At 40.6% G+C, this 18,764-nt stretch overlaps 3 protein-coding genes across 5 annotated transcripts; 1 reads left to right on the forward strand and 2 right to left on the reverse strand.

The window, feature by feature from the left end:
• Window positions 1-852: 852 nt before the first annotated feature.
• Window positions 853-6,244, reverse strand: slc25a51b (solute carrier family 25 member 51b). 2 transcript variants are annotated; one of them, XM_044363138.1, is made up of 2 exons: window positions 6,131-6,244; window positions 853-3,567 (listed from the first exon to the last, which is right to left on the reverse strand). In XM_044363138.1, the coding sequence occupies exon 2, from the start codon at window positions 3,496-3,498 to the stop codon at window positions 2,563-2,565; it is 936 nt and encodes a 311-aa protein (XP_044219073.1). In that variant the 5' UTR covers window positions 3,499-3,567; window positions 6,131-6,244; the 3' UTR covers window positions 853-2,562. The 2 variants fall into 2 exon arrangements, with proteins under 2 accessions (XP_044219073.1, XP_044219074.1); XM_044363139.1 differs by having other exon boundaries at window positions 6,127-6,242.
• A 305-nt stretch (window positions 6,245-6,549) lies between these two features.
• ints10 (integrator complex subunit 10) lies at window positions 6,550-14,106 on the forward strand. 2 transcript variants are annotated; one of them, XM_044363136.1, is made up of 18 exons: window positions 6,550-7,017; window positions 7,177-7,244; window positions 7,332-7,435; window positions 7,618-7,757; window positions 7,876-7,957; window positions 8,062-8,202; window positions 8,318-8,492; window positions 9,316-9,485; window positions 9,575-9,714; window positions 9,905-10,058; window positions 10,255-10,337; window positions 10,671-10,826; window positions 11,399-11,507; window positions 11,909-11,988; window positions 12,154-12,316; window positions 12,465-12,558; window positions 12,854-12,922; window positions 13,462-14,106. In XM_044363136.1, exons 1-18 carry the CDS (start codon window positions 6,889-6,891, stop codon window positions 13,616-13,618), a joined length of 2,214 nt encoding a protein of 737 aa, XP_044219071.1. In that variant the 5' UTR covers window positions 6,550-6,888; the 3' UTR covers window positions 13,619-14,106. The 2 variants fall into 2 exon arrangements, with proteins under 2 accessions (XP_044219071.1, XP_044219072.1); XM_044363137.1 differs by lacking the exon at window positions 12,854-12,922.
• tlr1 (toll-like receptor 1) lies at window positions 14,030-17,842 on the reverse strand. Its single transcript, XM_044363134.1, has 2 exons — window positions 17,333-17,842; window positions 14,030-16,798 (listed from the first exon to the last, which is right to left on the reverse strand). Exon 2 carries the CDS (start codon window positions 16,789-16,791, stop codon window positions 14,395-14,397), a length of 2,397 nt encoding a protein of 798 aa, XP_044219069.1. The 5' UTR covers window positions 16,792-16,798; window positions 17,333-17,842; the 3' UTR covers window positions 14,030-14,394.
• Window positions 17,843-18,764: the final 922 nt, after the last annotated feature.

Below are 18,764 nucleotides of genomic sequence, written 5' to 3' on the forward strand. Positions count from 1 at the left end.
TCAGCAGTCTTAATAGCCACTATTTGTACCATGTCTGCACTGCTAATACTGTTAATGAGGATTACTGTGATTACTTACCTAGCATTTAGTCACTATACTTCCACAAAGGCTATGTTTATCTATGCACTATACACAGAGTTTCCTCTTTCTCAGCCAGCTGAGTAAGAGGAACATTTTCCATTCCTTAGTTATTAAAATATCCTCTTGAATAATAAATTTGAATGTAAAAGACAAAGATAGCACCTCAAATGACAGTCAGAAAGAACTTGCTGTTAGGGTGAAAAGAAACACATTACAGTACAGCTGAGAGGCTTTGTAACTACAGCAGCTCAACCCTCCCTGATCCAAAGTCCCCATGTCAGATTGCCCTTAATCTGATCATTATCTGCAGCCTGACTTCTTGACACAGTAATCTAGAAAGTCGCACTCTGCACTGTTGCACATGTAAAAAAAACATGTTCTGACAGCACAGTCCTACTGTGAGTCATTACTGTGATCAAATCACAGAAATAAACAGCAAATAGAGGTGTCAAATTACAATATGCGTTTACTCCATCTTTCATTATGATCCCAATGTTATGTTCATTTTGACTACAATACATCACTGTAGTGGGAATGCTGTTTGTGTGTTTGACTACAAAAAATGGATTACAGTACACACATTATTTGGGTAAGAACAGGTTAGGTAGGTGAGTTATTGTAAAGTATGACTCACAGGGAAGAGGAAGCCATTCACTTTCATCATACTCTTTACTGAAACATCATCAGCCATTTTTTTGTGAGAATTCATTCCTCTCTGAGAAAATGTGGCGGTTAAAATTTTTTTTCTGCATTAACACCCACATAACACAGTCACTGGCAACATTTTTAATGGATTGCTTTTCAACATCTCATTTGGTTGCAATAATTTGACATTTTGTACTGATTTGGTGACTTGTGCTCCAGGGAACGTGGTAATTATAAACAACATCACTCAAAATCAGCGAAGGCGCCCCGCTTTCAAATCCTTACAGAATACAAAGTCATACTTTCAAAGAGGACACCCTGGAAAGATCTCAGAATACACTATGAACAGTCAAAATGAAAAGAATTGAAGAAATAGGCCAACTGATCCATTTACGTGGCAGCTTGAGCTTTTTGTACCACTGAACATTACCCTCTGCCCCTGTCTTCTCCCAGCACTGTTACTGCTCAGTGTCTCTATGTGTGTCCAGGCAGCATGCCTTTCCTCTTCGGGCTGTCGAACCCAGCAAGAGCTGCTGCACGGTGACTGGCTGCATCTACTCGAGCTTGAAATCTGAGCCCATTATGTCAACAGATGTTACAGACAGAGAGGAGAGCAAGCGTGAGAGGAGACATAAGAGTGAGCAGAAATACATTTATCGTACAAGTGGCATTTAGGTTTTAAAAAAAAACAACAAAAGGAAACAAACATTGAGGAGCACTTTGTTTTATAGTCAATAAATGAACAGCAGTTGAAAAATGAACAAATGCAGCAATAGTGCATAGTCAAATTGATATTATATGTCTATTTTTGAAGCTGCTACAATGAGTTAAAAATAGTCACTAGTGCAAACCTTTTCTGTGGGGTTATTTGTTACAGTAAAGGGCTAGATTAAATATTTATCTCACTCCCAATAAATCATAAAAACAGACAAGATCTGGGTGTAGCTGAATGTTTTACTGACATACACATCAATGGGCACTTGTCAAAACTCAACAACACATACACTCTGCCAGTAGCACTTCAGAAAATAAATCAAGACAAACCGTGTTTGACAGAACATTTCAGTATTTGTTTTGATTGGCATAGATGTGTGAAAAGAGAAGTTGTATAAAGTAGCCTGTACAGCACTGATACTCACTTCAACAACTGCTTGAGTATTAGCCATTTGATCTCATTAATGTAGGCTGAACGGGTGAAGATGGAAAATAAAAGAGAAATAAAATGACCAACATTCAGTTTAATCCACTTTTCTTGACAATAGTTTTTGGATATTTCAATAGGCAAATGCACAACAGTGTTTCAGTTAAGTGGCAGAAAACAGCTTCATAGAGCAAGTGCTCATGGTCAAACAAACAGATGGATATTGTCTACAAAAGCACCACAGCACACAGCACATATAACACAGCTTCTCCTACAAAACAGTTAATCCACTCCAGTAACCTTTGCTTGAAACTGAAAAAAAAAGAAAAAAAATGCTGGAGTTCAGTTTGCTCCCTAAAGTTTTGTACACAGAGCAAACGAGGGCATTTCAATTGGACCCTGGCACAAGTTTTGTATAGGCTGAAGTGTGTGTCCTGTTTTAATACTTTGACAACTGCAAATAGTCACAATGGCAGGTGGTTTTTATCTCACACAGACTGTTGGCCCCTGTCATAAGTGCATCTTCACTGCTGTCTCTCTGGAAACATCCTGCAAACAGTGCTAGACAGCAAGTGCATCAGCGTTACATTACGATTTTCTTCTCCTCTCAAAAACTGGCTCTTTCACTCCATACAGGTTTTTCCCTTTAAATACTTTCTCTTCCACTCTAGATTTTATCACCTCCATTCTCCCTCTCATATGAGCTTCAGCAGCAGCTCGTAGGTAGCATTGATGATCCCCCAAGAGAGGAGTGAGCGGTGGTAGTTGAGATGAGCTCCTCGGAAGAGCATAGCCAGGCTGCCACCTCTTTCTCTCCACACTGTTAGCAGCACCTCCCTGCAAGGCTGGAAGGCTCCACCCACCTGAGACTGAGCCCGAGACTTTACCACATTTAATGGATAGAACATGATGCCAAGGGCAGCGCCCAACACACCTCCGCACACAAAATCATTAACCAAGTGACCTGCCTGGCTAGTGGCCTCTGGGAGCTGCTCTTTAATGGGCCCGCGGAGCCCGAAGAAGAGCACATTGCTAGGGCCATTACGGAGGAGTATGGGCACTAAGCCACGGTAGCACTCTCTGACACCATACTCAGTCAGAAGTGTCCGGAAGATGTGGGCTGTGTTGTTGAAGCGCCCGTGGTGCCGATGGTCTTGTAGGAGAGTCTGCACGCGCTCAAATGGTGTCAGGAAGGCCTCCGCAGTTCCTGCTAATGCTGCAGCAAAGCTGCGTGTGACCAGCTCCGGCATACCGCAGCCGTCGGCCCGCTCCAGTAAGACTCTAGAGAAGTCCTCATACAGGCCAAACATGATGGCCACTGTGGTGCTCTTCTGGAGCAGCGGGGGCAGTAAGCCCCTGTAAAGATTCCTCAGCCCATCCCTCTGGAGCTGCCGCACCGCCTCCCTGGCCAACACACCGTGCAGCTGCTGGCGAAAGAGCACCTTCTGGATGGGGAAGGTCACCACGATATTGGTAAAAGCTGCAATGGAACCGCAGACATAATGCTTCCCTTCAGAACCCAACCTGGCGCTCAGAGACCCAGCAGGCAGCAGGGAGTGACCTCCTTTTGTCAGGGCGGCCTGTGGCTGAGTTGTCCGGCCTGACTCAGTGCCCATGGTGCTAACAGCCATGGGAGGCTCAGTGCACCACTGCTTGTTCCACCGGCATCACATCAGCACCACTCTCCCAAAAGATGTGTCCTGTGAGAGAGAGAAAACATTTTCAGATATACCCAACTGATTCATCTTCATTATCTTTTTAATTCATTTTATGGGATTTTATGGCCTTAATTAGTATGACAGTACAGAAAGACAGAGAACATGGGGGGAGTGAGACAGATGATGACATACGAGTCCCCACCTCCAATCAAAATGCAGACATTGTACACACACACTTTTGTCTGAAAAAAAACAGGATTCAATGGCAGATCAATCAACATAAAATACCAATATTTTTCTACATTATTATTTTTTTTTTTTGCATAAAACAAATTGACAAACATTCCTAAAATTTGGTTATTAATAGGTTCTGGCAAAGTTATGTACTTTTATATAAACTTTTATGAAAGAAGGCAATAACATTAATATAAAATTACTAAATTTTGAACTTTAACTTTGCTAAAAAATTGACACACAACATATAAAAAGCAAATAATGAAACCAAACCACATTCAACTAAATATAGCAAACGGTCAAAATATCACATATACACAAATCTAGAGCTGCAGCGATTAGTCGATTAATCAATTAGTTAATCAACAGAAAATTATTAGGTGATTATTTTGATAATCAAATAATTGTTTAAGTCATTTTTTAAAAGAAAAAATGCCAAAAATTTGCTTCTTTTAGCTTCTCATTTCTTTGTCATACATGATAGTAAACTTTGGGTTTTGGACTGTTGTTTGGACAAAATAAAGATGTACCTAAAGAATTTCACTATTTTCTGACATTGTACAGACAAATAACTAATCGATTCATCAAGAAAATAATTGGCAGATTAATTGATAATGAAAATAATTATCAGTTGCAGACCTATATAAACTGCAGTCTACAAAACATTAATGTATTGCAATCCATTTTTTCCTTTCTGCCAATATGATCTATTTGTGAAAATATTCTACATAATATCCAATTCATTAGTCATGTTGCCTGAAAATGGTTGAACTGTGGTTGAACCTCGGCCACCTGCTTTCAACTCGTTCCAACAGGCTGATGGTGGCCGACTGGCCACTGATAAGAGTTATTATGCAACATAACGGATTGATAAGTGTCAGCTTGGGTATGGGGGAGGAGAGTGCAATAACGACAGGCAGAAGACTCAAGGCCTGTTTATATAACATACACGTTGTATTGGACATAAGTGTTTAATTGAGTTTTTAGCAATAACAAATGTACTCAAATGAAAATAAGATCCTAGCAAAAAATAAGTGTAAATACCTTCATATATATATATATATATACATATATATGTATAAGCAAGTTGTCTATGAGTTGTCTAAATATAGACCAAAGAGGAGATGGTGGTGGCAAAAGTGTAAGGTCATTGGAGGTCACAGTGCTTCAACCAAAATATCACTCTACAAATCCTTACACACATTTTCAGGCCAGTATTGCAATCCAGGTGGGCTCTTACATGTGTGAGAGTGCACATTTCAACTCAGTGCACATGTTTAAAGCACAGAATATTTGTTCATGTACTGCTGAGAGGTGATTTTATTTCAATATTGATCTCCAAGATATTTCAGAGAGCATTTCACTTCACCACATTAGATTTCCATGACAGCTGTAGGTTTTCTATTATAAAATGCATTGTCATGATATAATACTAAAACACCTGCACAATTTTAGCATTGAGATAATTGTTATTATACTTTGAGGTATTGAAGTACTCTTGACTGCTGATGGTTCTGTACTTTCATTTTGCTTAGTCATGTTTGAATGCAAGAAGCATTATGTGTGAGGTTAAATCTGGAAAAAAATGGGAAGGAATGGAAAAAGGTTTTACTATAACAATATATCGAGATTTTCCTCTTTTTCCTTCAGTTAGATGTTTGAGCTTCACTGTGCAGAATGATGTATGTGCAGAGTTTGACACGAGAAAGGTGTTTTCACATTCATCTGCTGAAAGTAGAAAGTTTCTCTGAAGATCATATCAGACACTATTTTGAAAACATCAAAGTAGAGTATTTTATATATCTAAAAACATGTTTGGAGGGAATCTTTAATGTCTCACGCAAATAACTATGTTTGGCGAACACGCCCTCTACACATACTGCTTCCTTGGAGCTCGCCAGCATGTCGTGTCATGCTGTCAGTCACTTTAGGCATAATAATAATACTAATAATCGAAGTTAAGGGCTCCATCACAGTAAGGACAGAGCTAATACGGCATGTATAGCAAGCTTAAAATAAACAAATCACCGACGAGCTAGCATGTTTAGCTCAATAGGCAGACACTCACATGCTAGGTTGGTTTACGTTAGCCAACTTAGCTCAGCTGTGCAAGTGACCAGGCCTCGTCGGTTGTATTAATAACAATGAATAAGATTTATGTTTAACGTAATGTGATGAAGCGTTGACACGAGAACAGGGTCACACACAACGTCTGCAAGCTACAGCAAAACACTTGTCTTGCCTAGCATGCTAGGTGGTTAGCACATGAAGAGTCAAAACGGACACCCGCTGATTGATGACTGGCTGACAGATACTGAATGTCAAGCGGCCAAAGAGCCACCGACGGGCTCATAAATGTGTCTTTACTTGCCGTGTCGCTGCGCTGCCCCCGGACAGGTAGAGTGCGATCTGTTTTTGCAGGGTACTTGGGCCGCTGCTGTAGGTCGTGTCTACAGCCCCACCAGCAGCAGCGGCAGGTGACCGCTCCAATGCATCTTCAGCGCCTGCGCACTGATGTAGATCTGACAGTAGATGGATGGGGCTTAAGCTAGCTTCGGATAGCGGCTTTTACGCTAATTGTATTGTTCGATGTACGTGGTGGATAGTTCTTGTAGATAAACGATCACTATCTTTCTCAAAGAGCATGATATATTGAGAAAAAATATATAAATACATATAAATAACATTGTTTTGGAGCTGCTTTGGTATTCGGGCTGTGTCGGTCGTTGGTTGCACTGTTGGTCGTAAAGCAGTCGAGTAGCGTTAAAATTTTGCGACCTCAATGTGACGTCATTAACGTGTTTTTGGCTAGTGGATGTGTGTCGGTAAATAATAAAAGGTTTAGCTTTGACTGGTGATTTCAAAAGACTTTAAACTGGTTTGCTTTTTTCCTGATATGTATGGCTTTGTATGTATATAAAACAATTGAATAATAGAGCACAGTCGTGTACAATTCTTGCTAAGATGTCAACTGATTGAATGTGACATAGCCAACGCTAACTAGCTATATGTTGCTAGCGGTATTCTTCCACATTCATCCACCGAGACAACCGTATGCATTAAACCACAGCTTGAGCTGCGTGTGGGGTCACTTTGTACACCTTCCACTGAAAGCTTGATTCATGTAAAATGTCAGCGCAAAAAGACTGCGAGTTTCTGGTGAAAAGAGCCCGGGAGCTGGTCCCAGATGACCCCTGTGCGGCCAAAGCCTGGCTCATAACTGCCAGAACCCTTTACCCTGCAGACTTCAACATACAGGTAAAAAGCATTTACCTCAGCTGCTCAGTTATTGATAATAGAGTATACTTTTACTATGAATGTTTCTAAATGCGCCTTTCAAGCATGATCACTTGTTTGGGTTTTGTGGATCACCTGTTATAAGTCCATTGTTAACATTTGGTTGACATGGTTTCCCAGTATGAAATGTACATCATTGAACGCAACGCAGAAAGGACAGCTTCTGCAGGGAGACTGCTGTATGACATGTGAGTTACAGTCAACTATCTCTATGTTACTGCTATTTTTTTTGCTATGCAGTGCTGAGCTGAACAGTTGCTTTGTCCATCCTTTAGGTTTATAAACTTTCCAGATCAGCCCATTGTGTGGCGTGAGATCAGTGTCATCACTGCTGCCCTGCGCAGTGACTCTCAGGACAAACATGCACAGTTCCTACGAGGTGAGAGAAGTGCACAGATTGATTCTTCTTCGTGTACAAACTATGCATGCATTGTTATGTTACAGCATTCTTAATGGGAGTAATGTGTGGGTCTCTATGAGTGGTCAAAGGGGGACAGTGTTTGTTTTGGACGTTTAAAGAATGATTTGTTTTCTATGGGTGTATGCATTTGTCTCTGCCAGGGCTTTTTGAGACTCTGCCAGGTCGTGTACAGTGTGAGATGCTGCTGAAAGCCACAGAGCAGTGTTTCAACACTTTGGAGAAGGCAGAGATGCTGCTGCTACTACTGAAGCGCTTTCCAGAGTCTGTGGTCCAACATGGGGTACATGATGACAACAATAATAGTAAAAATAATAACATAGTAATGCTTGTGTTTTCACATTGAAGGGAAGGTGAATAGCATTGAAACAGTCACTGGTGTCATTCTGGTGTATGTTTAGGTCAATCTAGGTGAGACATTGTTGGAGGCAGAGGCATCAGAGAATGTGGAGACTCCTGTCAACTGCTTCAGAAAACTTTTTGGTCAGTGAACCACTTGCATTAAAGCTTTTCATTGTGTTCCAAAAAACACTTGTGCACTTTTTTTTATGCAGTTTCCTTCACACTGATGTTTCGTACTATTGCAGTGTGTGATGTCCTTCCTCTGGTCATAAACAACATGGATATGCGCCTGCCTGCCAGCCTGATGCAGAAGTACATGCTGAAAGCTGCTGAATTTTACATCGGCTATGTTACCCGTGGACCCTCGCCTGATGTGCAGATACAGGGTAAAGCTGCTCTGTGATGATGTTCTTGCTTTTTCCCTCTTAATGTTAAGTCATTGTGATCATACTTAATCTTGTGTCTCTGTAATTTTTCTGTTCCTCTTGTTCTTTGCCTTAGGCTCTCAAGAAAGTGGCTCTCTGAAGTCTCCCAGTGTGTCTCGTGGCTCTCAGCGTTATGTGATTGATGGCCTGTCGGAAAAGTCATCAGTGGTAGCTGAACCTTGGGAGAGGCTGTTGGACATCCTCGCTGTGGTTGGAGCACGCTGTGAGTGGCAGGGAGACAAAGGACAGAGGTAGTGTATCTGTTGATTTTTATTGTTTTAAACTGTAAAAAAAAACTCATCACATATCTTGGTCTCAGTTAATCTAAGGGATCTGATTCAAGATTCCTTGTTTATGTTTTAAAAATTTCAGTCAATATTTTGTTATCAGAATTTTTAAACTCAGCAATATTAATATCAGTATGAGCCTCAAAAATCCAGAATCTGTCAGGCTATTGTGATAAATGTTCTCATTACCTTAATTCTGCCTGCATTGTGGTGATTGTATTCCAATCACAACGTATTAAAATGCTTTCCCAGATAGGATATTTGGATACAGATCACATGTTAAAGCCAGGTGTAAATGGGGTAATAATGTTCAGTTTTTGTTTAAACTATTTTAGAGAAGTGTTATGTAATATTTAGTTTACTCTCATTTATACACCTGCGAGCAGCCCATCATTTCACAGGAGCCACAGTAGACCATAATAAGAGATAAATATACAGTAAAATATGTGTAGAGATATTTCAGGGGAAAGTTTTGTACATTAGATAACATACAGTCAATAATTAACATAAAATTTTAATGTTAAATCTTAAAAATTTCCAAAGAAACAATAACATTGAACAGTTTTGGTGTTACATAAATGCATTACATTAAAATGATAATTCCATCATGTGTTAAGCAATCTGTAAGAGAGAGAAGCAGAGGGAAGAGCATGATTACTTTCATGGTTTGCAACACTTAGAGATGTTCTATACACCATATATGTGCAGCATTAGCCATTTGAAGGTGAGTATAAAGGTTTTTATAAGGGGTATTGTATTTGTGTGTGTGTACCTTTTTATTGTCCAGGAGTTACGTGGACATGCTGCAGAGAGTGAAGGAGCTGTGCCGGTACCTACCAGGACTAGAGGGAGACACCAGGTCCCGCTGCTGCAGTCAGGTGGTCATCTGTGCTGCACTTGTCCTCTTCCGCAGCGCCTTCCTCTATGTCTCGGCTGTACAGCCCGCGCTGTTCCAGGGTCAGTCTCTATCTGTGCATGCACACATTGTTCCCAATTTGTTCATTTGACTTTTCAGTGAGATTGAAGGATGCGTTTATGTTTGGCAGGTGTGAATGCGTTGAGTTCGGGGCCGTGGATCCTTGTAGAAGATTTGAGCTCGGTGTATAATGATGTGGAGGTGGAGAGAGGAGCAGTGAAACATGCACATAAGAAACGCAAACTGGCAGATGGGAGAGAGAAGACTATGGTGAGGACAGATCAGAGATCACTTAAATGTTTCTACATATTTTCTGTGAGAAAGAAAAGTTTGATAGATCACTTTCAACATGCAACAATGCTCTATATGTGTTCTTTAAACTCTAAACTAATGTGACTGTCGTGTGGGTCTGTTGCATTTGCCTCTTGGTTACAGTGCATCTGTGTGTATCTTATTATAGAGCTCAGATGATGAGGAAGGGCTGGGGAAGGGCCGCGGTCGACACATCATAGTGAACAAGACTGAGATGCCCAGCTGGTCAGAGACTCTGGAGAGCTTCCGCACAGCCAGGGAGAGCTGGGATCTCCTCCACTCCCACGACAGCCTGGAAACTGGTAAGGACCTCTCCTGTTCATCTGTGTTTTTGTTTAACCCACCCAGACAGAGTCCAGTTACTCCATTGTAATATCATAAAGTGCCAACTACAACAGATGGAGATGTGCTCTTCTGAATGTTAAATGTCTTTTTTAGGAGGGATAATGAAAATATCATTGATCATTTGAATGTTTTTGTAACTTTGTACTTAAACAGAGTTCAAGAAGATCTGTGCTTCATGGAAGACGGACAGCTGGCTATGGTTCAGAATTTTCCTCAGTGACATGATCATATACCAGGCAAGAAACAGTTTTTGTTTTCTGTTTGTGACAAGACACATATTACCTTTTTATCTGTGCTCTGTAATTACTGGTACTTGCTTATATTTTATTGTGTTAACTTAAGAATCAGAGTATTTTATCATTATACTGGGTTAAATGAAACTTTATCGATTACTGTGGGGAAATCAAGTAATTGGAGCCGCAGCACAGAACAGGACACAGTAATAAATACATAAACAAAGAATAGAGCAACTAAAGGCGAGAATTAATTAAAAAAACATGAAATATCTCTTTTTCTAAGAGGAGATTATTTGCCTAATGAATGTGTGTTTGTATGTATGTATTTTCTAGGGACAGTACCGTAAGGCCCTCTCTAGTCTGCACCAGATGGCTACTGTGCAGCAGCCTCAGCCTGGACAGCAGAGCCCCTCAGGTCAGACCAGTCTGGAGCACCACAGGGCCCTCATACAGCAGGCCTCCTGCCACTACGCACTGGGAGAATACAGGGTATATATATATATGTGTATACACTCACACAAACACGTTATATGTGCGACAGGTTGATTTGGTTTCACCTTAGCTCCATCAAACAAAAACATAATGCTCAGGATTCCCCAGTAAAGACTTTCTCACACTAACTGGCCTGAAGGTGGCATTATAGTCAAGATAATTTCTAGAGTCATACAACTGCTGCTATGGGTTCAAAGGTCACAGATTACATTTCAGTGGTTTGGTGTAGTATATGAATGACTTTGCTTAATTCCGACTAACTGATGTTTAATTATTTTGCTTCAAAGCTTCTTTATTTATCACTTGTTTGTCTGAGGTTTTTAACATACATGTCATTATTTAGTAGAAGTGTTTGACAGATACCTACATTATCTTTAAACTTTCCCAGATGTAGTAATGTGTATGTGGCCTCTTAATAATGTGCAGAGAAGTGGATCAACAAAATTTATAAAATAAGCCTCCCATAACTTATCATAAAACATGTACATGTAATGGGCTTAAGGGTAAAAAACTTTTTTTGCAATTGCCATGCTATGTTTGTACTGTACTGTGGTCTATGTGTTCATCAGATGGCCTGTGAGAAGCTTCTTGACGTCGTCAGTGGGCTGGTACCCCCAAACCACGAACCAACAAAGACCCAAGAAGATCAGGGCAGAGTCAAGACCAAAACGAGGAAAGGTAAGCACTCGCTGCTTTTAACTAAACAACGTTCACACACACTGATTCTATGAACAGCTTTTAACTTGTTATGCTAAGATTGACATCTAATATACCTTTTTGTATTGAGCTCAAAATGACTTCATATTTCTCACCCACATGTTGCATCGGTGTGTGTCTGTATGCGGACATATTGTTCTTGTGACCAGTAACTCAAGAACATTACTATTAGGAAACCACAATTTCTCTTTTCTGCAGTTTACATGTTAATGAGAGATAACAGACATTGTTGAAACTACTGTTCCCCCTTCATACAGAAATCATATGAATGAATCATATGAATGACACAATTTGTTATGTGAAATATGTAACTGTAATTGCATCAGAACATTATGCAGTGCCTCTTTTGTTGTCTTAACTAGGTAATGACCTGAGATTGCTTCCCTGCACCAGCAAAGCTGTCTTACCTTTCTGTCTCCAGCTGATGTTGGCTTGTTTCAAGGTACTTTTACTAGTTAAATGATTGAAATTTAGGTTTGGGGCAGATTATTTATATTTATAGTTAAACTATGGTAAGGCAAGCCTTATAGTTGCCAGTTTTGTTTGGTAAATAATGAAACATAAAACATCTAACCTTCTTTCTCATTTCCTCATTTGTGCCAATCAGCTCCGTGCATTCACAGACAATCGAGATGACCTGTCGCTCGGTCATGTGGTCGTGCTCCTGCAGTACGACTGGCCACAGGGCGAGATGCTGTTTCTAAAGGCTGTGGACAAGATCTGTCAGCAAGGCAGTTTCCAGTATGAGAATTTCTTCAACTATGTCACCAGTATCCTCCCAAACCCACAAATAAATCTTTATATTGCACTTTTCGTAACAAGTCACACAATCACAACAGCCAGAATGATATAGCAAATATGTTAACTGTGTTCTCTTATCTTGGATGTTAGTTTCCATAAGCTCAAATCTTTTATCAGACATTGACATGCTGGAGGAGTTTGCATACCTACGTACGCCAGAAGGGGGGAGGATCCAACTGGAGCTGCTGCCCAATCAGGGAATGCTGATCAAGTAAGCACCTCGCATTCAGAGACTTTGCAGTTGACATTGTGACTCTTCACACTCCCGTTCTGTTGGTGTGTTTCAAAGAAAACAGTGCCACTGGTTGATGATCTAAGTAGACATGGCCCGTGGGTAAAGTCGTACTCTGAACTGAAAATGCTGTTATAGGAGCGGGCATTAGGAAGAGAAGGGGTTTATGGTTGAAATAAAGCTTTCTATCAAACTCCTTCATTCATTGTTGTAGAGGTTAAGACACTTGAATGCACCCTCACTGACAGAGTTGTTGAATGTTACTGTCCCTCAGGAACCCTAGTCCCGCCCTGGGGGTGGAGTTAAATACCCTACTGCTACAAGGGGTGCAGACGATGGACAGGTACCCCAGGCCCCTCCTCCCACACTCCCCATCCCTCCCCCCCACACCAGTCACCCTTCCTTCATTCCCAACTTCAAGGCTTGTCATCCCCCAAGTTTTTGTTTGGGCCGGTCATTTTACATCAAGAGTTAGTCGTTCTTTGATTTCCTGTCGGCATTTGTTTATTTGAGCCATTGCTCGTCTTTCTGTGGTCATCACTGTTGTTGTTGTTGTTATTGTTGTTATTGTTATTTAGAGATCATGTTGGTCTTGTTGTACAGTCAATTTAGTTTTTTGCCTTTCCATAACACTTGATCTCATTTCATTTGTGGATATGTTTCATGTGGTTTTGATTTATGATGATGATGAAACCTTTGTTGTTTAAGCTTGAGTGGTTTATGTGTGTGATGGGAAAGTAACAGACTTTAGGTCAGTGTCTATCACATAGGTCTCAATCTCTAAAACATGTTGGCTGTTTTATATTTGTGACAAATCAGCTCACAGTATATTTCAGAGTTTTTCTGACGTGTGTTTGTTTTTTTACTTTTTTACTCTTGCAGACACCACACAGTGACTCGAGGAATCACCAAAGGAGTGAAGGAGGATTTCCGTCTGGCCATGGAGAGGCAGGTGTCACGTTGTGGAGAGAACCTGCTCAATGTGCTGCACCGTTTCTGCATCAACGAGAAAATCATCATCATCCAGTCTCTTCCTTGACACCTGGCCTGTGACCTTTGAATCTTTTTCATAGTTGAGATTTGAGGCACAGTTTTAATGCAGCTGGACTGACTTTTTGATCCCCGCAGCTCTCTCTCAACGCAGGACACATTGTTTATAGATTTCTTGTCTTTACCATTCATCATTGAACTATTAAGAAAAGAACAAGATTGTATATTCTTCTTGCCTTAAAAAGTGGATCTCTCTCTCTAGAGAGTTGGAAAGGATACTGGTTCTCTACAGTAAATACACAGCGCTGATGACATTTTGTTTATACTACATGTGTAGTTTTTTTTCTTTACAGGCAAAAAGTTGTGAGTAGTTAAAGTAACAACACTTCAAGTGGTTTCTTCATATTGTGCTATTTTGTGGGAGTCAATACTGACAAAAGAATCAAGTGCATTTTTGATATTCTTGATGTAAAGTTTATTGTTTTGTTACAAACTTGATTAAATTGTTAGTTTATATAAATGTTTCCATTAAATGTTCCCCGAAAAGTTTCAAGAAGTTTACATATGATTATATGAATTATATCTCACAAGCTTACAAGAACAATTGGTTACTCTTCAGCTCATAGTACAAGATTAAAAATGAGATGCTTTAGCTCATGTGTTAAAGAAAGAAGACTAGAATATGTACACACTACTTTTTTGCTCAGTCTCTCCAGAGCACTTAAATGTTTTTACTCCTAGGATGTTCCCTCTCACTAACTCTCCCCTCCGTCCCATTTCCACTTCCTCTTCCAACTTCTTCCGTTTTAAGTCTGCCCTCCACAGTCACTCCTCTAGTTCTTCAACTGGTGCATTTGGCAGATCTGCCTGTAGGGCAGCTCTGAGATTCGCCCAGAACAGCCTGTGCTTGGCCCTGTCTTGAGGCCACTCCAAGTAGGTGTACCTCTCCATCATGGACTTCAGCTGGTAGTATTTGGATGGAATGAGGTATTGAGGCAGAGGTTCAAGCAGTACCAACACAATGCTGTCTGAGCCACGGGCGAGGTGTTGGTGGCTGGCAAAGTACAGCTCATAATGGCACCACTCACTCTTGACAAAGTGAGCAGAGAGCACAAATACAGATCGACGGCTTTTCTCCACACAGCTGATGATGTTCTCAATAATTGTCTTTCCCGGTACAAAGTTCTTTTCATGATGGCAGATGCGTAGCCCTCCTGCAGGGCCTTGAAGGTTGGGAAGGAGGGAATTTTGAACCCAGTCGGCATCACGCTGGCTGTAAGACACGAAAGCGTGAAACTCAACACCCACCAGATCTTCAGGTCGAACTTGCCTTCTAGCACGATGTCTGGTCCACCGCCAGATCATTCTCATGTACCATGGAACATCCCAACGGTTGCACAAGGTCATAACTACAATGATCACTAACACTGCTGGGCACAAAATGGTGGCAGCTAGTAGGCCAACATTGCAGGTGACCTCTGGGATCAGGACGTATTTTAAGGTGGCGTCTCTAACAGCCTCTGGGTAGCTGCAGTAATAGTCATGTGGCCAGTTCAGCAGTTCAACTCCTGTGTTACTTTTCTTCTTTTCAGACGTGATACCTAGACTTCTGAAATACCTTAGAGCACAGGTGCAGGTGAAGGGATTGTAACTGACATCCAGGACTTTCAGTTTGGGGCAGCTTTCCAGCTTGCTTACAGTTGGGGCATGGAGGGAATTTGACTTGAGTAAAAGCAGACTGAGTATGGGAAAACCATTACATACTGGCAGGTCCCGCAGCCTATTAGCATTTAGGTTCAGAGACAAAAGTTTGTCCAGTTTGAAGATGGATGATGGCACCACAGAAACCTGGTTGTTTTGGAGGTCCAGGTTCTCTGTTCCTTTTGGTAGACATTTAAAAACAGAGTCTGTCAGACCATTAGAGGACAGAGTCATATTGGTGATGTTTGACGGCCATACACATTTTGACCGACCGTCATAAACCAATGAGTTGAGGCTAAGGTCCAGATGTTGCAGAGACGACATGTATTGTACACGTTTGCTCAGCAACTGAAGGCTCTTGAGATTGTTGGCTACTAGAATCAGTTTCCTCAAGTTGCCCAGATTCTTACATTCAAGAGTTTCTGGATTTTTCGCACTGGAGAAGATGGTGTCCGACATAGCGCAATAGGAAAAGTTCAGCTGGAGGATAGGACTTGTTGTGTTTGGGCATGTCATGTGTATGATGGCTGTCTCCACGATTGCCAAACTCTCCACTGGCATGTTGATAAAGAAGTTGTACACAGCCTTCTGTGAAAAGAAGAAAGACGTCACCACAGCCCGTCTGGCTGTGAAGGATTTCATTTTCGATGTTTCGGTCACATTAGAGTCTTCACGAGGCAAATTCTTCATAGCCACATCAGAGGCAGTCAGATGGGTAATAGTGGTAGTCAGAACCACGTTCACATAGTGAGTTAAGTCTGGCCAATTGATCACTATGTTGGTAAGGTAAAGATGAGATGTATGGATTTTTTTTCTCTCACTCAACTGTGTAGCAAGGTCCTTGTATCCACCTGTCAAATTCATCAACTCCACCTCATCAAAGAGTGACAGTGCATCAGCAACCAAATAGTGGTTTATTTGATTATCAATGAAGGCTATCTGCAGCTTTTGAGCATAACCGTCCTTCAGACTGCCTTCTTCATAAACAAGTTCATCTTCCAGGAAGAGGGACAGTGTATCTAGTTTCACTTTAGCAATATTTTTTAAATCACCCACACTGATGTTTTCTGCTCCAAGTGCCAATCTCTCCAGTTTGACCAGGGAACTAAACTCACTCCCCAGTGTCATTGTGAGGAATTTGTTGCGGGCCAGGTTTAGTCCACGAAGGTTCCCTGTATGGAGCAGGTACAGCTGACTCGAGAGGTTCTTCAGCTTGTTGTGAGACATGTCTAGCTCCTCCAGGAGTGGCGTGTCCAGGAATGTCTCAGGATTGATCTCCTCCAAACTATTCCATGACATGTTGAGGAACCTCAGGAGAGTGATGTCTTTAAAGTCTCCTTTGTTAAGCTGTCGTATGTGGTTGCGTGAGAGATCTAAAAACTCAACCGTCTGCGGCAGGTCCGTTGGGACAGAGGAGAGGTTTCTGGATGAGCGGTCTACGATGATATTGATGGATGAAGCGCTCTGCTGAACTCCCACCAACATGGCCGCCACCCATATGGCAGCAGTCACAGTCTTCATTTTCCGTCTGGATAAAAGTAAAGAAATCAATATCTATGTTATCATTGATAGCGGTACTGAGACTATATGTATGTAATTTAATTGTTTTGGGGTTTTTTTTTCTTATTTGACTTGTGGGGTCTCCTGCTTAGTCATGACAGTGAGAATAAATTGCCTCTTAACATTAATCGGGTTAGGATTGCTCATGCATCCACACATCACACAGTGACTTTAAATATGAATAATATTTCCTTTAAATCCATAGTCACAGACATTTTAAACATTGAACCAAGCAAATGCATTTGTTTTTAAATCGTAGTTTCAACCATAATATTTAGAAAGCTTTGTTTTATGCTTTTTTTCTCTGCTTCCTCCTGTGTATGTTGTGTTATCTAAACATTCTGCTATGTCAGTAACATCTCAATCTAAAGAGACTATAGAAGCTAAATAAAATCATAAACAAATGTAAAATGTAATAAAACTTGTGCAAAATAAGGTTATATCTAAACAAAACAAAATATAACCAATACACAGCACATACACACAAAAAACGTGCACTAACCTTGGTGTCAGATGAGTTTTCCGGTTGAATCACTTTACTTGATATATTGTTGTTGATTTAGTTAGTTGGTAGGCTGCAGTCCATCATATTTTAATAGCTTTTAGTTGTACAGTCTCATTAGCAGCTGAAGTTGTCTACGCTCTGTAAATCCATGAAAAAGTTTTTAAAAATCCAGATTATTAAGAGAGTCGGAAGTGGTTTTCTTTGGTTTCTCAAATGCAGACTCCAGTGATTTTACAGTAAATAATGCTGAGAGGAAACAGAAGGCAAATGTCAGACTGTTTATTGTATGCACATCCTCTTTTCACTTCCCTTTAATGAACTGTGCAGAGCTTGTTACTAACAGAAACTATTGATTATGCCTTATGATTAGGTACTTGTTGCATAATTTTATACCAGTATGAAGGCACATTAAAAATATTTTAGTCTATTTTAAATTAAGTTTTCCAATCTTAAATGAACAAATTAACAACCATAGGGTTATTTTTATACTGTGTTTAAAAGATGTCCATCTTCTGTTCAAAAGGACAATTTGTTTCATCTACTCAAAGAAACAGGCAACAGATGTATTCATATCAGTGCTTATAAACCTATGATCTAATAACTATGTAATGTCTGTAATATGTCTGACTGTTGTAAGGTTGCTTTGAGTTTCCTGAATGACAGTCGACATGCAGTTCAGTGTTTTGGAGTTGTCGTTTCTGTAGTATCACAGTGTCCACATTGAGGTCAGTCTGGGTGGTGGATGACCATTTCCCATCTCAAATTACTGTATCCTGGGCAACAATGCTGTTTACTCTAGACAGCTATACACACTGCCTTAATGAAGGAGGATGACAAAGGGGCTTTTTGATGGGCTCTGGCCTTTTTATCATGATAGGAAGGCTTAATCAAAGACAACCGTGTGTTCAGAGAAATGGACAGTCACACACACACCTCCCAGCAATGTTTTTAGTCTAGCAGCACTGTTGTTTTCTTGAGTCAGTGACAGGAAAGTGGAGCTAAATTGAATAAGATCATATGAGCTGGTGTCATTGTTCTCGCCTTTCATGGTTTGATCAAATTTTGGGAGAGCACTGCGGACGTGCTCAGCACCTTCTGACGATAAGATGACAGAGAACAGCATCATGCTGCAAAAACTGTGTTGTCCATCCTGTCAATAAATGTGCCGGATATATGTTGAACATGTGAATTCATATAGGACAAATGGAATGAATTAGTTTAAATGTAAAACTCTTTTTCTTTTTAACACATCCACTTCAGGTGGAAAAGATTTAATGAAAATCTTTGTGTGGTGTGTGTTGGAAACAGATAGACAGAAATGTGAACTACGTCTTAGTCATGGAACGTAAGATCAGAGTACAGGCTAATAATTGACATGAGAACCTTCTTTACAGCAATCAACAGCATGTTTAGTGCACTGTGTGAGCGT

The sequence above is a fragment of the Thunnus albacares genome, chromosome 10 (assembly GCF_914725855.1).
Source record: "Thunnus albacares chromosome 10, fThuAlb1.1, whole genome shotgun sequence".
In the NCBI taxonomy this organism is placed as follows: Eukaryota; Metazoa; Chordata; class Actinopteri; order Scombriformes; family Scombridae; genus Thunnus; species Thunnus albacares.

What these genes read in the sequence shown, in the direction of transcription:
- slc25a51b (XM_044363138.1), bottom strand. Translation starts at nt 3,498, where the DNA reads ATGGCTGTTAGCACCATGGGCACTGAGTCAGGCCGGACAACTCAGCCA.
- ints10 (XM_044363136.1), top strand. Translation starts at nt 6,889, where the DNA reads ATGTCAGCGCAAAAAGACTGCGAGTTTCTGGTGAAAAGAGCCCGGGAG. An exon ending in ACAGCCCGCGCTGTTCCAGG is followed by an intron (nt 9,486 to 9,574) that starts GTCAGTCTCTAT and finishes TATGTTTGGCAG; the next exon opens with GTGTGAATGCGTTGAGTTCG. An exon ending in AATCAGGGAATGCTGATCAA is followed by an intron (nt 12,559 to 12,853) that starts GTAAGCACCTCG and finishes ACTGTCCCTCAG; the next exon opens with GAACCCTAGTCCCGCCCTGG.
- tlr1 (XM_044363134.1), bottom strand. Translation starts at nt 16,791, where the DNA reads ATGAAGACTGTGACTGCTGCCATATGGGTGGCGGCCATGTTGGTGGGA.